This window comes from Schistocerca americana, chromosome 4 (genome assembly GCF_021461395.2).
Source record: "Schistocerca americana isolate TAMUIC-IGC-003095 chromosome 4, iqSchAmer2.1, whole genome shotgun sequence".
Classification (NCBI taxonomy): Eukaryota; Metazoa; Arthropoda; class Insecta; order Orthoptera; family Acrididae; genus Schistocerca; species Schistocerca americana.
In genome coordinates this window covers 766727263-766748576 of record NC_060122.1, presented here as the reverse complement: position 1 = coordinate 766748576, position 21314 = coordinate 766727263, and the positions used below count along the sequence as shown (strand labels likewise).

General features: G+C 38.5%; 1 protein-coding gene across 1 annotated transcript in view; it reads right to left on the bottom strand.

Moving 5' to 3' along the window:
* Nucleotides 1–21314, bottom strand: part of LOC124612859 (RING finger and SPRY domain-containing protein 1-like) — a 145709-nt gene that overhangs the window by 47973 nt on the left and 76422 nt on the right. Inside the window, exon 8 of the mRNA XM_047141289.1 lies at nucleotides 11373–11587. Within this exon, the coding sequence (XP_046997245.1) occupies nucleotides 11373–11587 (215 nt within the window). The remainder of the gene's footprint in view (nucleotides 1–11372; nucleotides 11588–21314) is intronic.

Sequence of the window (21314 nt, the reverse complement as noted above, 5' to 3'; positions counted from 1 at the left end):
TCCCTCAAAGCTACCCATTCTTCTTCTACTGTATTTCTTTCCCCCATTCCTGTCAATTGTTCTATTATGCTCTCCCTGAAACCCTGTACAACCTCTGGTTCTTTCAGTTTATCCAGGTCCCATCTCCTTGAATTCCCACCTTTTTGCAGTTTCTTCAGTTTCAATCTACAGTTCATAACCAATAGACTGTGACATCTGCCCCTGGAAATGTCTTACAATTTAAAACCTGGTTCCTAAATTTCTGTCTTACCACTACATAATCTATCTGATATCTTCTACTATCTCCAGGGTTCTTCCATGTATACAACCTTCTAGCCCCAATCCATATTCACCTACTATGTTTCCTTCTCTCCCTTTTCCTACTCTCTAATTCCAGTCACCCATGACTATTAAATTTACGTGTCCCTTCACTACCTAAATAATTTCTTTTATCTCATCAGACATTTCATCAATTTCTTCGTCATCTGCAGAGCTAGTTGGCATATAAACTTGTACTACTGTAGTAGGTGTGGGCTTCATGTCTATCTTGGCCACAATAATGCGTTCACTATGCTGTTTATAGTAGCTTACCCGTACTCCTATTTTTTTTATTCATTATTAAACCTACTCCTGCATTACCCCTATTTGATTTTGTATTTATAGCCCTGTATTCACCGGACCAAAGTCTTGTTCCTCCTGCCACCAAACTTCACTAATTCCCACTATACTTAACTTTAACCTATCCATTCCCCTTTTTAAATTTTCTAACCTACCTGCCCGATTAAGGGATCTGACATTCCACGCTCCGATCCATAGAACGCCAGTTTTCTTTTTCCTGATAACGATGTCCTCTTGAGTAGACCCCGCCCGGAGATCCGAATGGGGGACTATTTTACCTCCAGAATATTTTACCCAAGAGGACGCCATCATCATTTAATCATACAGTAAAGCTGCTGTAGTTTCCCCTTGCTTTCAGCCATTCACAGTACCAGAACAGCAAGGCTATTTTGGTCAGTTTTACAAGGCCAGATCAGTCAATCATCCAGACTGTAGCCCCTTCAACTACTGAAAAGACTGCTGCCCCTCTTCAGGAACCACACATTTGTCTGCCCTCTCAACAGATACCCCTTCGTTGTGGTTGCACCTACGGTACGGCTATCTGTGTCGTTGAGGCACGCAAGCCTCCCCACCAACAGCAAGGTCCATGGCTCATGGGGGAGGGGGGGGGAGGAGCCTACTGCTACTGATAGATGGAGGCAATCTATTGGTGTCATTTTTCACATACTACAGTCAAGCATGTTATTTCCTGTCATCTGACGATTCCCATCCTGAAGTGGGAGTTAAATGATCAACATCAACATTTAGGACAGTTTCAGAAAATGAACTGTTTGAAGCTGACTGCCAAACGATTCTACTGCAGCCAACATGCATTGCACATAAGGACCACAAAGATAAACTATGAGTAAATAGGGCTCATATGGAGGCATATAGACAATTGTTTCTCCCTCGCTCCATTTGTGAGTGGAACAGAAACAGAACAGGAAATGACAAGTAATGGTACAGGGCTTGCGGAGTATCTATTTAGATGTAGATATCACTTTTGGATCTGGAGTATTAGTACCAGTTTAGTTGTAAAATGAACAATACATGTTTTCTGATAGAGCACATCATACAGTGGAGCTTTTACAGCAACAATAATTCCACTTACTTTTTGCAATTAATAACAACATTTGCATCACACCTAACACATAAAAGTAAAATTCCCAGAGTTTAGGTATCCTATTAATATCCCTTTAAAGCGGGAAACAATAGGTGAGGATGTAATTTTGAAGATTAATGTTTGTCAAAAACATTATAACTTTCCAGTATTTTATTTTTTTTTTTTTTTTTATTTATTTTTTTTTTTTTTAGTTGAAAACAATGGAAAATCCAGGATGGAAAGTAATAATATTGTGAGAAGGGAAGTTGCTACTCACCATACAGAGAGATGCTGAGTAACAGATATGTGCAGCAAAGAGATTGTCAAACAAGTAAGCTTTCCATCAAAAAGGTCTTCATTGCACTTAGACCAGCATGCACACATGCATGTGCGCGCGCATGCGCACGCGTGCCGAAGCCTTTTTGGCTGAAAGCTTATATGTTTGACAGTCTTTTTGCTGTGCCCATCTGTGACTCAACATCTCCACAATATGGTGAGTAGCAATCTATCCTTTTCATAATATTGTCAATATTTAATTTATTCAGGTAATAGCAAATGTTAATAGCAAATGTCACCAAAATTTGTGAAACCATGAAATTTTATTTAAGATGTTCCATACTACAATTTACAATTTATTCTTTAACTGTAAAAAAAAATTTCTTTCATGTAAGACCAAAATGTAAACTAATCCTCATAGGAATCCCATTTTGGAACATTAAATCTATAAACAGGGTGTATACACGGACAAGAAGAAAAAAATCCCGGATTTTTCCCAGATTTCTCAGTTAAAAATACACTTTTTCTGTGTTTCCTGACAGTGTACTTTCCCTCAGAGCTGTTAATTTATCAATCCTTTCAATGGTAATGGTTTTATACACTGGCATAGAACTTCCCTGTACTTTAGGAAATGGAACATGGCAAAAAACCAATGTGTTTTGGAAAGATGTTTGATGCACAGCAACATGCGCGCCGTGTATTTCCTTATTACAGATGTATAAACACAAGGTCCACCAAATACAGCATTAGTATCTGAACCACTGAAATAAAGACTGTGACATGCTTTTGTCACCCAATCAGAGCTCATGATGTCATGCAATCTTACCAGCCAATGACAGTAGATATTCAGAGCATATGACACTTGAAGTAGTCAGCCAATAGCAACATCACTGTTAAATAGCACAAACACACAAATTGGGAAAGTTAATGATTTAAATTAATATACATATAGTATGTCAACAGCCTTGGTGCAGTGGTAACACCGGTTCCCGTCAGTTCACCGAAGTTCAGCACTGTCGGGCTGGGCTAGCACTTAGATGGGTGACCATCCGGTCTGCCTAGTGCTGTTGGCAAGCAGGGTGCACTCAGCCCTTGTGAGGCAAACTGAGGAGCTACTTGATTGAGAAGTAGTGGCTCTGGTCTCATAAACTGACATATGGTCAGGAGAGTGGTGTGCTGACTGCATGCCCCTCCATATCCACATCCAGTGACGCCTCTAGGCTGAGGATGACACAGCAGTTGGTCAGTACTGCTGGGCCTTCATGGCCTGTCTGGATGGAGTTCAGTTTTTATTTTTTACATATAGTATTGCTACAAGTAAAGCTAAGCTTTCACAAATAATATTAGTCCTTTTCTACATGTGTACCCTTCAAATACACCAAAAGAAAGTTTGCCAGTAAAATTTTAAATAATGACATAAATGGCTGGTCTTCGGGGTCCAAAATTTTTGTAAATGGCGGTCCTCAAGTATTAAGTTCTGAATGAGAGTCAAATGCTCTGCGATTAAAGAAATTCATCACATATCCTCACATGAAACATAATTCATCTTGCATTAAATTAAATTTACTTTGAAAGTAACACTTCTCAAACTATCATTCAAAATATTTTCCCGCAACATAGAAATAGGTTCATTTGAGTTTTGCCAAAGAGTGTCAGGAAGCAAGAATTACTGCACATGTGCAGTTACAATGACTGTGGAAGCCTGTTCTTGATATTTGCTCTGTTCATATGGTTTTTGTAACCTGTCTGGAATTTTGTGTGTACTGGAGCATCACATGCCTCTGTGCAGCTCAGCAGCATGTCGTTCAGAGGGGACAAATGGAGCTATTGTAATTAACATTTTCATTTCAAAACTAGACCCTACAGCTTAAAGTACACTAATATTTTGCTCTATGGTGACTAACATAGATTTTTTTTATTCGTACTTTGCAATACTGTTATCTAACATTTTCACACAGCACTGCAAAAAATAGTAAGAAGGAATACAAAACTCTTACTAAAATTAAAAAAAAAAAAACACACAATTCTTTGTGTACTCCAAAACTAAGGACAGTAAGTTTCTCATGACTTTTCAAATGGTATAAAAAATTAACAAGGTTATCTGTGAAGCCAAGAAATTGTATAACTAGCAGTTTACATTCTACTCCAGGAATAAATATAAAGCCTCGTGGGGAGTTACAATGATAAAAACACTGTTTTGCCAGTCTTTAATTTACCAAACAATGGCGTACTTTAAACTTAAGACATAAACAACACAAATTATGAAATACCATCAAGCCTAGAGGAGGTACAAGACAAGTTATGAAACATGTCTTGTGATCAAAAAATACTGTTTCTCACGGAAAGCAGATTTGTAAAATTCTGCTTATGCTGTCAATATTTTTATTCAATACTACTGCTTAGTCACCTACAATTGGACATTTACTTATATTCGTACATATGTAGCATAACAGATCTTACATATTGCGGTAAAAGAGACAGGACATACCCTAAGAGCATTGGAATTTCATAAACCATACTAAAATGCATAATTCTGCTTAATGTAGACATTCATAAGTCCAGATTCACACCGACGTAGGCTCCTACATGTTATTAAGTTTTTCAGTGTCGGTTTCAGGATGACAGTTTTCTTGTAGTACCAGTACTGTATTATCTCACGCTTGGTTCTTAATTGTGGCGTTACATCATACATGCAGGAGATGAAAATGTGCACTTTAAACTCAGCGAACAATTAAAACTAGCCAATAGTGTGGAATGAAAGACTTCGTTTCAAATAAATTGGCTGCCTCTGCAGAAAATATTAATAAAACCCAAATCTCTTTAGCAAAGCAATAAAAATAACTTCATTGTTCTGTAAGAAGATTAATGTTTGATTGTACAAATGTGGAAATAAAACAAAATAAGAAAACTGAAACTAATAACATATTTTAGTCTTCCATAATTACACGATTGTATTTTAATTCATTTCATAGCTCCCAGTGACAGAAACCCATTTAATTTTCATTTGACGTGAAAGCTGTAAACGAACACAACAAACTCGCGAACCGTAAATACGTCACGTGGAGGTGAGGCTAGCATCACCCTGCCCTTTGCCCCCCCCCCCCCCCCTTTCCACTTAACTCAGACTGTTCTGCGCATTTGTGAATCTGACAGCTTTGGCGTGCTATAAAAATTTTTCTGGTTAGCATCTTGCTGCTACTGATTGTATAACTAACAGCCACACTCAAGTAGGCAGACGCAGGAGAAGTACTGTTCATAAGGGATTTCCCTTCTGCGTCGTATGCGCATGAGCTCACTGGCAACTGATCAAATGAAATTAATGTAAACAGTTGGGACATCACACTTATCGAAAAGTGTTTGTTGTTATGAATTATTGCACAGTTTTTGTCATAAAGCCTTTGACACATTTTGCTGTTGGCAGAAAATATGCCATTTACAACAACACACAGCACATGCTTGTGTGCACATTGTGTTTTATTGTAAATGATGTATTTCCTTTGTAATTTAAATTTTTCATTTTGGTATTTTCCTCTCATTTACGTGCACTGCAGTATTATTCTGCAATAGCAAGTTAAAGTAAAATTCTTTGTTAGAGAATAAGTTCTTACCAGTCAAAAATGCAAAGGTTTTAAGTTGAACTAAAAAAATGAAAAAATCCTGGAATTCTAAAAAATTCCAGGGTTTTCCCGGTTTTCTCCCAGATGAAAAAATTTCTGGGTTTTCTCCAAATTTCCTGGGGCATATATACCATGTTAAATCATAATTATTTAATGATCTGTTACCACTATTTTAATTATATAATTTTGTTTAAATTTATACTTATGTGAAAACTAAATGTAAGTAAAATAATTGAAATGACCACTAAAGTTATCCACAATGTTATCCTTAAGATATAGATATCGCAAAAAAATGTTCCAGCTGTAGTTCAGTTTGTTGTTCTATATTAAATTTGCAACAAGTATGCCATTTGTCATCTAAATGTTTGACAGAACAAAATTCTTTGCTTTGTTTCACTTGTACTACGAAGAGACTTTCAGCATTGTTTGGAGTCTATCTGTGAAACTTTTAATAATGTGACGTCTTGTTACATCGAAAACTGTGTGTTTCAAATGAGCTTAATGTTGAGCAAATATGCAACTGAAAGTCAACCAAGACAAATAAACCTCCATCACAAATGAATTAGATGCTTTCCTTTGTATGCACAGATTCATTGGACAAAGAGGACTTTTTCTGCAGAGATCAGTTAAAGAAGAACTTAAAAGTTAGTTCAAGATAATTTTTGAAGACTTGTGTTACCTGTGAGTATAAATACACCATAATAGTGCTGCATTTATTAGAAGATTGTTATGCAATATTAAGATTTTATTTAACATTTATGTTAAATAGCAAAATATTTTGCATTCTTACTTTCAAAGCTGAAAGTAATGCACAATTGAGAAGGAAGTGGTTTCAGAGGAAGCAATCTGAACTTCTCCTTTCCTAGTACATCTTGTTTTGTTTCAACAGCTATTATCATACATAAAACACGACAGAGTGGGGGAGGGGGGGGGGGGGGGGGGCAGCGGCGCCGGCTAACAGAAAATCTTTCTGTTGTTGATGATATAACCAGGGACCGGAAAAAACTCGTATTTTGTGATAAATGTAAAACAGATGCGAATTCTCCTTCAAAATGTGGAAAGACAATATTACTTAATAGACATTAGTTCATAGTGAATTTTATCAAGATGCACTATTTTATCAGAGAGAGTTTGAAATAGCTTTATTTTCTGTACATAAATATCAAAAATGTAACCAATTTTCAGTTACTGGTATTATTCATCATTTGGTGGAGCCCAATTTTGAAAGACAATGAGTGTAAGAATCTGTTTGAGGCGGGGGGGTGGGGGGGGGGGTGGGGGGGGGGTACACAAACACAACAACATATTGGGCTCCGGTCAGTTGTGGGCAGCTGAATGGTTTATTTAAGATACATGTCACTTAATCCAACATATTACTCAGCTTTAGGACCTAGCATTTTATAACAAAGAACGCTTATGTTTGTTTTGTTAGCTGAAGTTCAAAAGCTGGTATTAATGCAGCAAATAGACATTAACAGGAAGTAATGTGGCAGACAGGGTGGCAGATGTTTTGAACTTTGGTTTTATAGAATGCTGCTAGAGGTCAAGCCTGAACTACACGTTAACAATACTCTCCCAACCTCAAAAAGCAATTGTGCAGTAGCCATTCCCAAAATCTTTGTCTTGTGCATTGCCCATTGTTTTCTATTCTTATTTTGAAATGATTGGGGCGACTACACCTGGCCCAGCATGGATTTTGATTACAACTCTTACAATACCAGAAGAGATTTGCGATTCCTGTGACAATGTGTCTGTTCTGCTTTCACAGAATGTGAGTATGGGCTGCTGCACTTCAAGAAGGAGGCAGGGCTTGTTTCACCCACACCACTCCTCTCCTCTCTGGAGATCAAAATTCTAGTTTGTTTATCCTTGTGGCCTTCGCACTCTGCACTATAGTGATTAGAAAATAAAATCTGTCACTTTTTTGACTGCACTGACATTCTTTCCCACACACTAAAATAATTACTTTCAATTCTATTTCTGTGCTATGTGCCTAATCAGTTCTATCCTTAGCGTTGTAAAGCATGGGTTGTATGGCTATGAATGCCCATGAAAGGTCAAAAATAACAGTCTGCAGATTATGCATTCAATGAACTGGGCATAGAAAGACAGACAATGTTCAGAAACACCTTCAACTGGAGATGCATTCACTTCACCAGTGGGAAAATGCTGCTGCTTTTCAACAGAAAAATCATTTTTTAAATTTCAACTACCTCCAAACAAAGAAAATAAAAACCATTTCCAGAACAAAAAGAAAAAAAAGAAAGCAAGTTGTTGAAGTTCTTGCAAAAATAAACATTCCAGTCACAAAATTCACACTCAGCAGTTCTGTTTCTTTTCTTTGAACAGTCAATTTCACAGAGCAAATGCTTTGTTTGTCTTGTCTCATGTAGTGTGACAACCTTTTAAATTTGTGTTTTTAATCATTTATTTTTTATTTAAGAGAGATGTGAAATTTGACAAAAATAGATGCTACATTTCCTGTTCCCTACTTGTATAACCACTCAATCACAAGTAAGTGTTTAAAAATTATGTACGTGTATTTCATAGTTCTCAGTATCAGTAGAGTAAAATAAATAAATAAAATAAGAATACCAGAATTAACCTCTTGCCCTAGAGCATACTGTATGCTGTTACGAAATCTTCTGATTCATTAAAACTGTCTTGATTGTAATTCAGACTCAGACCACCTATTTTGACTTGCAACGCTCTTGCTGGCTAAGCTACTCAAGCCTATGTCATGTTCTGAAGCAAATATACTGACAGAATGACACTGTGAGGTGGCCCTTAACATGTCTGGACATTTCTGCTGATAAGAGTATTACTCATAGAGAGCATGGATTTGGGTTTGAGTCCAAGTGCAAAAGAGCTTTCACCACAACAAGGGGCTTCAGATCAGCATTTTCTGTTAATTATACCTATTAGGCCATCGCTGTAAGTCGCTCATACCCTTCCACTCCCAATTGTGCTTTCTGACTGACTGACTGACTGACTGACTCTGTTCTGTTTCTTTTCTTTGAACAGTCAATTTCACTCACTCACTCACTCCGTCCAACTCACTGTCGCTCTCTCTTTGTGTCTCTCTGTCATTGTCTTCTGTGTCACACCCACAGTCCTCTTTGTTCTGTCAGACTACTACAGCCTTCTCTCACTGTCACTGCTCTCTTACTGCTAAAATCTCATTCCTTCCTTCCTACTGCTGTTCTCTCTTCTCACTGTCACTGTCTTTCTCTTCCTTGTTTTCATTGTCATGTACACTGAGGTGACAAAAGTCAAGGGATACTTCCTAATATTGTGTTGGACCATATTTTGCTGTGCAGCAACTCAATGTGGTTTGGACTCAACAAGTCGATGCACATCCTGTGCAGAAATACTGAGCCATGCTTTCTCTAGAGCCATCCATAACTAAGAAAGTGTTGTCAGTGCAGGATTTTGTGCACGAACTGACCTCTCAATTACGTCCCATAAATGTTTGATGGGATTCATGTCAAGTGATCTGGATGGCGCTATCGTTCACTGGAACTGTCCAGAATGTTCTTCAAACCAATCGCAAACAATTGTGGCTTGGTGACATCACACATTGTCATCTATAAAAATTCCATCTTTCTTTGGGCCATGAAGTTCATGAATGGCTGCAAATGATCCCCAAATAGCTGAACATAACCAATTCTATTCAACAATGGGTTCAATTGGTTCAGTTAGACCAGAGGACCCAGTCCATTCCACGTAAACACAGCTCACACCATTATGGAGCCACCATCAGCTTGCACAGTGCCCTGTTGACATCTTGGGTCCATGGCTTTGTGGGGTCTGTGCCATACTAGAGCCCTACCATCAGCTCCTATCTACTGAAACTGGGACTCATCCAACCAGGCCACAATTTTCCAGTCATTTATAGTCCAACCAACATGGTCATGAGCCCAGGAGACACAATGCAGCTGATGTGTTGTTAGCAAAGGCTGCCATAGCCCATTAATGCCAAATTTCGCTGCACTGTCAAACAGATATATTCGTTGCATGTCCCACATGATTTCTGTTGTTATTTCATGCAGTGTAGCCTGTCTGTTAGCACCACAGTTCTCAGACACTAAGTGAAGGCTGTTGGCCACTGAATTGTCTGTGATGAGAGATAATGCCTGAAATTTGGTATTATCGGCATACTCTTGACACTGTGGATCTCAGAATACTGAATTCCCCATTGAATTCCGAAATGGAATGCCCCATGCATCTAACTCCAACTACCATCCTGCATTCAAAGTATGATAATTCTCGTCATGCAGCTATATTCACATCAGACACCTTTTCATATGAATCATCTGAGAACAAATGACAGCTCCGCCAATGAACTGCCCTTTTGTACCTCACGCATGCCATGCTACCACCATCTGTACGTGTGAATAACACTGTCCCATGACTTTTTCACCTTAGTGTAACGTGCAGTAAAAAGAGAATGACACTTCATTGGCTAAAGCTCTACACTTTCAGTTCTGATCATCTCCTTTAATTGCTTTTCAGTGCATACTTGTATACTGGGAGATCAGAAACCAAAACATCATACTTGAGGTACCACACTGATTCCAATATACGAGGGCTATCCACAAAGTACATTATGTTTTGGAATTAAAAATAAATAAAGTATTGGAAATTTTTTTTATTATATACAGATGAAAGCCAAACTTAAATACTACTTTTCTACATAGTTGCCATTTAAATTAAGGCACTTATCGTAGCGATGGACGAGCTTGGAAATTCCTTCGTCGTATAATTCGGCCGCCTGCGCTTTCAACCACGTGGTTACCTCTTTTGGGACAGAAAAGGTGTGATTTTTGTGTATTTCCTGGGAAGAGGCACTACAATAAACTCTCAAAGGTATTGCAAAACTCTGCACAACCTCAGAAGAGCAATACAAAACAAGCGCAGGGGAAAGTTGGGCTCAAAGATCTTGCTGATTCACGACAACGTCCGGGCCCAGACGGCAAATGCCACTCGTGAAGTTCTCGAATCCTTTAAGTGGGAGTTGTTTCCTCATCCGCCGTACAGCCCCGACCTGGCACCGAGCGACTTCCACTTATTCCCAGCAATGAAGAAGTGGTTGGCTATGCAGCGTTTTGATGACGATGCACAGCTTCAAGAAGAGGTAACCACATAGTTGAAGGCGCAGGCGGCCGAATTTTACGACGAAGAAATTTCCAAGCCCGTCCATCGCTACGATAAGTGCCTTAATTTAAATGGCATCTATGTAGAAAAGTAGTATTTAAGTGTGGCTTTCATCTGTATATAATAAAAAAAATTTCCAATACTTTATTTATTTTTAATTCCAAAACGTAATGTACTTTGCGGATAGCCCTCGTAAAACAAAGATTGAAACAACTTTTGTTTGGCTAGTGGTAAAAAAAACTGCTTAATTTTGTTTCAGAATCAATGATACCTTTATTTCACAACAAGAGAGGCAAGGGTTGGAGTTAACAGTATTACTCAAGGATAGGCAGGGAGGTTCTAGAACACTAGGTCAAGGGAAACAGGATGTAGGTTGAAGCAAGCAATAATCAGCAATGAAATGATGACAACAGACAAGAAACACAATGTTGGCTGTTACAAGTGGCAATGAGGGCATCAGGGATGTGTGATGCATATCAAGGAACAGATAAAATGTAGATGGAAGTAACAAGAGTAAAAATAATGCAGAAATGAGCAGTTCCAGTTCTCTTTCTCTAATGTACTACTCAGCTATTTCCACTTATCTTACTATATTCAAACTGAAGTGTGTTATCAACTGAAGAGGAATGACAGAGCTCTATTACCTTGCAATGCCAAACACATCAGTACAGGGTGCGAGGGCCTCCCCATTGAGGTAAAAGATGGCCTCAGGCACAGTCAAATCCAGAAGGCACCCCAAGATGTCACCTGCTTTCCAAGCTGACTGGCCTTGAGCTCGATTGTGGGCATCGTGCCATATAAGTCGTCGACATCCATCATATGCGACAGAAAAAGCATCATCTCCAATTCCGTAACCTTCCTGAAAGTTCATAATAGAACGATTGAGCTCTTGACATAATACTACTGTGTTGTGAACAAAATGAAAAGATCTTGGCTACTTTTAGCTCATACAGAATACAATTCTGCCTGAAACATTATTCATAATTTGGTGGTCACGTTTAAAATTCACATAGTTGATTCAAATCAGGACAAAGAAACTGTACTAGGAAAACTACACATTTTTACCTCATCCAATCAACATTCAATGGTGTAAATTGCACTACATGCAGTTTTTCTTGTTTTTTATTTTATTTTATTTTTTTATTTTCACATTATGTCAGAGAACTTGCAAAAGTATAAGAAATAAGAGAACAAAACTGCCAACACCAAAAACAAGAAAAACTTCAAAAAGTCACTGCATATGAATATCATATTACTAAACGGCTAACCTTATTCATTGTTCATGGTGCACAGTGCCAGTTGCAGGTTGCCTATCTGATGGCTTCCAGGGGGCAACAAAAATGTGATTTTAAAAATTTCATACAATTACTGGGTGAATTTAAAAATTTCATATGCTGTCGTAATCTACTCATTAAGAGCTATAATCTTATGTCAAATGTTTAATACATTAAGATAAGTACCCTATATTACAGTTACAAATTACACAAACGTCATGAGGCAGTATAACTCAACGCACACAAATTTCCCAAACTATATTCGCCTAGTATTTGAGAGTGAAAGCACTTAGTAGCTTCCAAGAAATTTTAAAAATAATATCAAAGCTCTTCTAAAGTTTTCTTGTGTACATGCCTGACACCAAATGCTTAACACACTGACTCATCATTCTTAAAGTGATAAGAAGTTCAAAGATGTTTTGTACTTGGGAGTTCATTTTATTACACAACTGGGTGTTTACCGGTAGATCACTAATTATACCATCATGGTGACATTTGAGAAGAAGTAGGTAGGTAGGTATGTTGAAAAATGGAAAGTTTTGTGGTTTTTGGACAGTTGCTCCCCCCCCCCCTTTTTTTGCTGTCACACACACACACACACACACACACACACACACACACACACACACACACACACACATCTACATCATATATCCTCTGTTGTCTATTCATGCTGCCACCAAACTTCAAAATAGTATGGCTTAAGAAAAAAGGAAAAATCATCTACAACCCATTTCTGCTCACATCTGGTGCATTGAGTCCCCTGGCTTGAAGTTCTGGATTGCTTTTCGTTTGTCCTTAAGTCAATTAATTTCTTTTCATGCTATCATTTCTGCACTCTTATCAGAACAAGGACACACTGTATCAGAAAAAAATCTATTTTATATTCTTTGTGCATTCCATTTTTTGGTGATTGGTATGTAGATTTTCTTGATTATTTGTCTTCTTCTTCTTCTTCTTCTTCTTCAGTCCAGAGACTGGTCTGATGCAGCTCTCCATGCTACTCTATCCTGTGCAAGCTTCTTCATTTCCAAGTAACTACAGCACCCTACATCCTTCTGAATCTGCTTAATGTATTCATCTCTTGGTCTCCCTGTACGATGTTTACCCTCCATGCTGCATACTAAATTGCTAATCCCTTGACGCCTCAGAACGTGTCCCTCTAACCGATCCCTTCTTTTAGTCAGGCTGTGCCACAAATTCCTATTCTCCCCAATTCAATTCAGTAACTCCTCATTAGTTATGTGATCTACCCATCTAATCTTCAACATTCTTCTGTGACACCACATTTCGAAAGCTTCTATCCTCTTCTTGTCTAAACTATTTATTATCCACGTTTCATATCCATACATGGCTACACTCCACAGAAATACTTTGAGAAAAGATCTCCTGACACAAATCTATACCTGATGTTAACAAATTTCTCTTCTTCAGAAACGCTTTCCTCGCCATTGCCAGTCTACATTTTATATCCTTTATATCAGTTATTTTGCTCCCCAAATAGCAAAACTCATCTACTACTTTAAGTGTCTCATTTCCTCATCTAATTCCCTTAGCATCACCTAATTTAATTCGACTACATTCCATTATCCTCGTTTTGCTTTTGTTGATGTTCATCTTATATCCTCCTTTCAAGACACTGTCCATTCTGTTCAACTGCACTTCCAAGTCCTTTGTTGTCTCTGATAGAATTAAAATGTCATCGGCAAACCTTGAAGTTTTTATTTCTCCGTGGATTTTAATTCCTACTCCGAGTTTTTCTTTTGTTTCCTTTATTGCTTGCTCAATATACAGATTGAATAATATCGGGATATTCTACAACCCTGTCTCACTCCCTTCCCAACCACTGCTTCCCTTTCATGCCCCTTGACTCTTATAACTGTCATCTGGTTTCTGTACAAATTGTAAATAGCCTTTCGTTCCCTGTATTTCACTCCTGCTGTCATGAGAATTTGAAAGAGGGTATTCCAGTCAACATTGTCAAAAACTTTCACTAAGTCTACAAATGCTAGAAAAGTAGGTTTGCCTTTCCTTAATCTATCTCCTAAGATAAGTTGTAGGGTCAGTACTGCCTCACATGTTCCAACATTTCTACGGAATCCAAACTGATCTTCCCCAAGGTTGGCTTCTACCAGTTTTTCCATTTGTCTGTAAAGAATTCGTGTCAGTATTTTGCAGCCGTGACTTATTAAATTGATGGTTCAGTGATTTTCAGATCTGTCAACACCTGCTTTCTTTGGGATTGGAATTATTATATTCTTCTTGAAGTCTGAGGGTATTCTGCCTGTCTCATACATCTTGCTCACCAAACAGTAGAGTTTTGTCAGGCCAAGGCTAACAGTAGTTCTAATGGAATGTTGTCTCCCCCCGGGGCCTTCTGTCAACTTAGGTCTTTCAATGCTCTATCAAATTCTTCACGCAGTATAGTATCACCCATTTCATCTTCACCTACTTCAGTATTTCTTATCTCAAATCTACCCAGTCTTCTTCAACTGTATTTCTTTCCCCTGTTCTTATCAATCGTTCCCTAATGCTGTCTCTGAAACACTCTACAACCTCTGGTTCTTTCAGTTTATCCAAGTCCCATCTCCTAAAATTCCCACCTTTTTGCAGTTTCTTTAGTTTTAATCTACAGTTTTATATTACACACATTTCCAATTTCTTTAATAACTTCTACAGATATAACAAAACCTGTAATAATAATCAAAATAATAACTTAAAGTAACAAAAATAGCAATAATAATAATAATAGTAAAGAGCTTTAAGAATGATACAAATTAGTTTAGCAACATCAAGCTGCAGACAGGCACGATTAAAAGACACTCATATGTAGCTTTCAGCCTCAGCCTTTATCAGTAGAGAGGGGGAGGGGGGAGAGAGAGGGACACACACACACACACACACACACACACACACACACACACACACACACACACAAAGCAAGCAAACCTCAAGCATGCACGTGCTGAGTTTTTGATCTTGCCTGTCTGCATTTGGACACGTCTAGCAATCAATCTTGTTAATATTTCTACCTGGAATTTCCATTGTTTGACAGAAGAGTTTAGAACATATCAATAATTCTTTTTCTTCTTCCTGGCCCTATAGCCCTAGAAGGGCCTTGCCTGTTCTGGAACATCATTCCATTTGTCCCTGTCTTTTGTCTCCATCCTCAGACACCAATAATTTTTAAACCTTCTTGTATGTCATCCAAGTGTTGAAGTCTTTGTCTTCCCCTGCTTCTTTGGACTCCACAGTTTTGCACCATTGCTATTTTTGTTGGGTTCTCATGCTCCATGCAAAAAACATGGATGACCATTTCAGGCAGTTTATGATTTCCAGATCTTTTCTTCATTAGTCATGCCATAGCTTTTGTGTAACACTTTTTGTACTTTTTGTTCAAAACATTCTATTAGCTCTTCACATTACTGCATCAGTGTCCAGGTTTCTGAGCCATATGTTAATACCGGATGTATTAAAGTTTTATACAGCTGATACTTTGTTCTTCTGGACTGAAGTTGCGGGGCCAGCCCATAATAGCATTTATTATCTAGATGGTGTGCCACTTTATTTCCACACTAATATCATTCTGTGATGTTACCAATGTTCCAAGATAAACAAATTCATGAACAGATTCTATTTGCACCTTTGTCAGTTTCTAACATTGTATTTAGTTCTGATCTTTACTATTCACATTGATGGTCACTTCCAGCCCCATTTTGTATTCTTGCTGCCACCAGTGCCCTATGTGTTTCTTCAGCAGCTAGTTCTGTTCTTGCAATAATATCCATATCACCTGCATAGGTCAGAACCTGCACCATTCTATTGTATACTGCACCTGTTGTGTTGTTTGAGCTGTGCATATTACCTTCTATAGTGCTACGTTAAAAAGCACACATGAAAATGAATCTCCTTGCCTCAGTCCACAATTAGTTTCAAAACTTTGTGTTAAATTTCTTTATATCTGTACTTTATATATTACTTTTCCCACAGGCAAACTTATGAGTTGTACTAAATGATGTGGTATGCCCAGTTTATTCATGGCTTCAACAAGCTTATTTCTTTTTATGGTGTCACATGCTGCTTTAAAATCAACAAATATATGATGAGTTTCTATATTTTATTCCTTTTTTTTTTTCGCCCAATATCTGCCCCAGGGTGGATATTTGTTCATCAGCTGGTTTGTCAGATCTAAAGCCTGCCTGATGTCTCCCTACCACTTTTTTTGCAAAAGCTTTTAAACAGGCAGAAAGCAAGCAGGAGAATATTTTGCATGTGGTGTTCAGCAATGTAATACCTGTATAGTGTGTACATTCCAAAATGACCCATTTCTTATGTGCAGCACATATTAGACCAATACTCTAATCATCTGGATGACTTTGCGTCCATATGTCTGAGATCAGGGCTGGCAGGCATTGAACTAGATGTTCTCCACCACACTTAATAAGCTCAGCTGGCAAGTTGTCATTGCCAGTTTATTTATTGTTGGTTAGTTTCTTTATTGCTAGCCGAATCTCTTGCATCGAAGGCATCCCACTTTCTCTTTCTTGGATTTCAGTTATTTCCCATGCTTCAATATTCTCTGGGTATAAGGAATCCTTAAAGTACTCTGCCCAACGATGTAACACTCCTCCTTGTGATGCTGTAAGTTGACCTTTTTTTCCACCTACCCTTTTTTTTTTTTTTTTTTTTGCTGTAATTCCGTTCTAAGGTTATTGACCTTTCTGATAAATGTCCTCCTTTCATTGGTGTCATGCAGTGATTCAAAGTCCTGCAACTTTCTTTTGAAAAGGCTTCTGTTCTTTGCTTTCGGAATCCACTTTTCTGTGCACTTTTTTTTGTCTATAGTCGTCCACTAGTGTTCTTGTTCTTCTGACCTGCATCTTTTTATATGCTTCATTCTTCATTCTTGTTGCCTCCTCACTCTCTTCATCATACCATCCATTTCTTCTGGCCTGTTCTTGTTCCATATCAATCACCACCTCTGTGGCAGCCTCTACTTCATTTCTAATTTTATTTCACTACTCACTTATGTTATGAGTATAGTTCTCCAGAATTCCTGTAAATCTATTTTCCAAATTAATAGTTAGGTGTTCAGTCTTCCTTGAGTTCTTAAGGTATGACACATTATATTTATTCTGTCTTTCTCCTTTAGCTTTATGTGCATCTGAAATTCTCCTTCTAATTTTTGCTATGAAGAGGTAATGATCAGAGTCCATATTAGCACCTCTGAAACTACAGCCATCTAGTACATCAGGGCCATGCATCATCTCTATTAATTATGATCAATTCAGTTCCTAGTATTGTTGTTTGGTGATACACACATCATTTTATGTATAATCTCATTCTGGAACCATGTGCTAGAAACTGTGATGTTAAGTGATGCTGCAAAATTTATCAGGCAGTGTCCACTGTTATTACTCTCTTTGTGGAGGCTGTATTTACTGATGATAGGGAACAAGCCTGCTCCAGCCCTACCTTAGCATTCTTATCCCCTATCACAATTTTCATGTCTTTTTTGAACACTTTCGATAAGCTTGCTCAATTTCCTCATAGAAGGTCTCCTTCACTTCTGCTGTCTTCTCCTCAGTAGTAGCATGTGCATTTAGGAGACTGTAGTTAAAGAATTTCCCTTTTATTCACATGTATCATATCCTTGGACTTATTGCTTTAAATAGTATCACTATTTGTTCAGTGCTCTGATTGAGTATTAATCCCATACCAAACATGTGTTCACTATTGAGGCCACAGTAGTACACAGTACAGTGCTGTTTCTGGACCATATCCTGTACAGTTCATCTTATCTCTTGCAGGGCCATGACGTCCACCTTGTACAATTTTCGCTATTCCAATAATGCTTCCAAGGGCTCCAAGACTATATAATGTCTGTACATTCCACGATCCAGTTCTCATATTCTTTTTACTTTGCCATATCTTTGCCTTAGGGTCCGTCTGGCTGTATTTTCTTCAGATTTCGTAATATGACTTTTTTACAGGTATGGATTGTCAGTCCATAACCCAACCTCCTATTCTTCAGAGGGCCATTCCTCTCACTCTTGCCCACCCTGGAGTTGGGTACCCTATCTTCCAAAGGGTTGCTCTGGTTCCCAGAATTTCTTACATCTATTAATTTCTTTTCATGCTATTCTTTCTGCACTCTTGTTAGAAAAAGGAGACACTGTGTCAGAAATCTACCGATTTTACATGCTTTGTCCATTCCGTTTGCTGCTGATTGGTAAGTAGATTTTCTCCATTTGTATTACACATATTTTCAATTTCTGTAATAACTTCTGCAGATGTAATGAAACCAACATATATGTATGCACCAAACTACCCACAATGATATTTTAGTTTGGTTGCTGACACCAGCTCCAGGCAATTTATTTACTGCTTATTAAGTCTGACCACATTAGGACCTTAAGGCCTTCTCTTACCTCTGACTGGAAGCAACACACACCAAAGATATTACAAAAACATTCACAGGAATACTACTACTACTACTACTACTACTACTACTACTAATAATAATAATAATAATAATAATAATAATAATAATGACACTAATAACATTAGTAATATTAATAGTAAAGAGCATTGAGAATGATACAGGTTAGTTTAGCACATTTGAATCCATGTTTAGTATTAAAGAAGTGGAAGGGATAAGAAACTCGAGAATACCGAAACAATAGTGACAGTGGCTGTAAGGAAAGAATGGAATTTAACTAAAGGACTCTGACAACATGGAGGAGGAAAAAGTTATAGTGGAGGGGTGATTGACAAGAGTGATCCGTAAATTAGAAAATGGGAAAGATGGTTATTGTGGTGGAAGGTACTCCAGTAGCTGTCTTTTGAAGTTTGGAAGGAATTTAGTTTCTGCAATATTTTGAGCAAGATTGTTCCAATGTCAGGTCCCTGATAGGAAAAATGACTTAGAGAACATGGCAGTGTTATGTAATGGTACATAGAGGATTTTACTTTGTTGAGAACAAGTATTCAGACAGTAGTGTAAAGTTGAAGAAGAATAAGAGGGAGCACAAAGATTGGGAAGACAATAGCTCAACATAAAATATGACAGTATCTATGCCTATAGGCAAGTAGCCCTGACAATTGTTCATAGACAGGAGTGATATAGTCAAAACAGCATATGTCCTAAATGTATCGCATCGCACACAAGCATTCATTGCCAATTCCAGCCTGCGAGTGTACTAAAGTCCTTGGAAAACAGAATCACCACAGTCCAGTATGGGAAGTATTAGTGACTCTACAAGCTCCTTTTTAAGCTTGAAAGGAAATAGTGTTTTATATTTCTATAGTGAATGAAGTGACACTACACCTTCTTACAGACTGCAGTTGTGTGTTCAATCCAGTCTAAGTGATGGTCTAGAATTATCCCCTAGTTCTTTGCAAAAGAAGAAAAGATTATTTCTGTGCTGTTTAGGATTAACAGTGAAAGAAATTCTCTGAACTGAAGGGTACTAAGGTTTCTGTGAATGACTTACGATTGCTTGCATTAAAAGATAAGTCAACTTTCAAACCTATGTTCTGTGCCCACTTAGCTGAGGCAACTAAATCACCATTTACATGATAGATGGTTGTGCCCAAGTTTGTAGGACTCACACTTAGATATAACTGAAAGTCATCATCATGTAGGTGATATTTGCAGTGGGAGAGAGAAGTTGATATTAACACATTATGAGGTAAGTAATGGGCCCAATACTGATCCTTGTGGGACTCCTGCATTGTGACCTTTTAGTTACAATCATTAAACGGTATTGGTGGGATGTAAGCTATGAGCAGAACATTCATAAGGCACGCTAAGAAAAAAATTTATTTGCGAGTTTAGCAAGTAGAATTTCAAAGTCAACAGTGTCAAAAGCTTTGCTGAAATCCGATAAGCACATAATAGTCACCTGTTGATTGTCCATAGCTTGTTTCAGTTCATCAGTCAGCAGTGATCATGATCCGATTTTGGCAGAAACCAGACTAGTATATATCTAAAAGGTTACCTAATGTTAAATAATTAGTAAGCTGTGTTGTGGCGTAACAAGCTTGCTACGCCACACTGGGAAGGGAGCCGAAAGAAAGGCACGCGTACACACACGCCGACTGGCGTCAAGTCTGGAACAGGATAACTATTGAATGGTAGCAAGAAAAGTACGTAGCTGCTTTATACTTAACTTTTATTCTTTGATGAATACAGCGTTCTTCTTGAGACATTTATACTATAACTCTCAAAGTAGGTAAGGCTAATGGCGCCTTGCTAGGTCGTAGCCATGTACTTAGCAGAAGGCTATTCTAACTGTCTCTCGGCAAATGAGAGGAAGGCTTCGTCCGTATTGTCGCTAGCAATGTCGTCGTACAACTGGGCGAGTGCAATATCGTATCTCGAGACCTGCCTTGTGGTGGCGCTAGGTCTGCGATCACACAGTGGCGACACGCGGGTCCGACATGTACTAAATGGACCGCGGCCGATTTAAGCTACCACCTAGCAAGTGTGGTGTCTGGCGGTGACACCACAAGCTGTTGGCGGAATATGTATTCTAAAGCCTTGGGTGATGCTAGCAGAATGCAAATGAGCCTGTGGTCAGATTTGTTTGGCATATTCCTTCTTGGTACATGATTTTAAGAGACCCTACTTCCAGGTCGTTCGGAAGATGCTGGAGGTTAGAGAATGGTTGAAAATATCTATCATTTTGGGCAGTACTGGGTTGGTTGGAGGGGTTTGCGGGATTGAAAGGACTAGGGCCATCAGTCCCTTTTTCCAAGAACTTTAAACACCCACAAAGAATAAGAACAGACAATGGGGATGACAAGAGATAACACAGGACAAGAAAGACGCAGACAGAGACCAGAAAAAAGGAATTAAACACACCAAGTGTGACAGTGGTTGGCTGACCATACAAACAAAAAAGGAAAAGCCAACAACCAAGAAACATACTAAAAACCCCAGTCTAAAATTGTAGTCCAAAGGCCAGACAAAAAACAGGCAGCACAAACATCTGCCTGAGCGGAGTTAAAAGTGGGCAATCCAACAAGATGTGGACCACCGTCAAAGCTGACTGACCTGCAGCGACATAAAGGTGGGTCCTCATAGCGCAATAAATAGCTGTGTGTCATCCAGGTGTGGCTAATGCGCAGCCGTCAGAGAACAGAGTCCTTGCGAGAGACCTGCAAGGAGGAGTGCTACGCATTGGTAGCCTCCTTGATGGCCCGAAGTTTGTTGACTGAAAGAAGGGTGTGCCATTCTTCACCCCAGGTGCGAAGTACCTTCTGCCGCAAACTGACCTGAGGTCACTCTCCGAAAGACCAATCTCC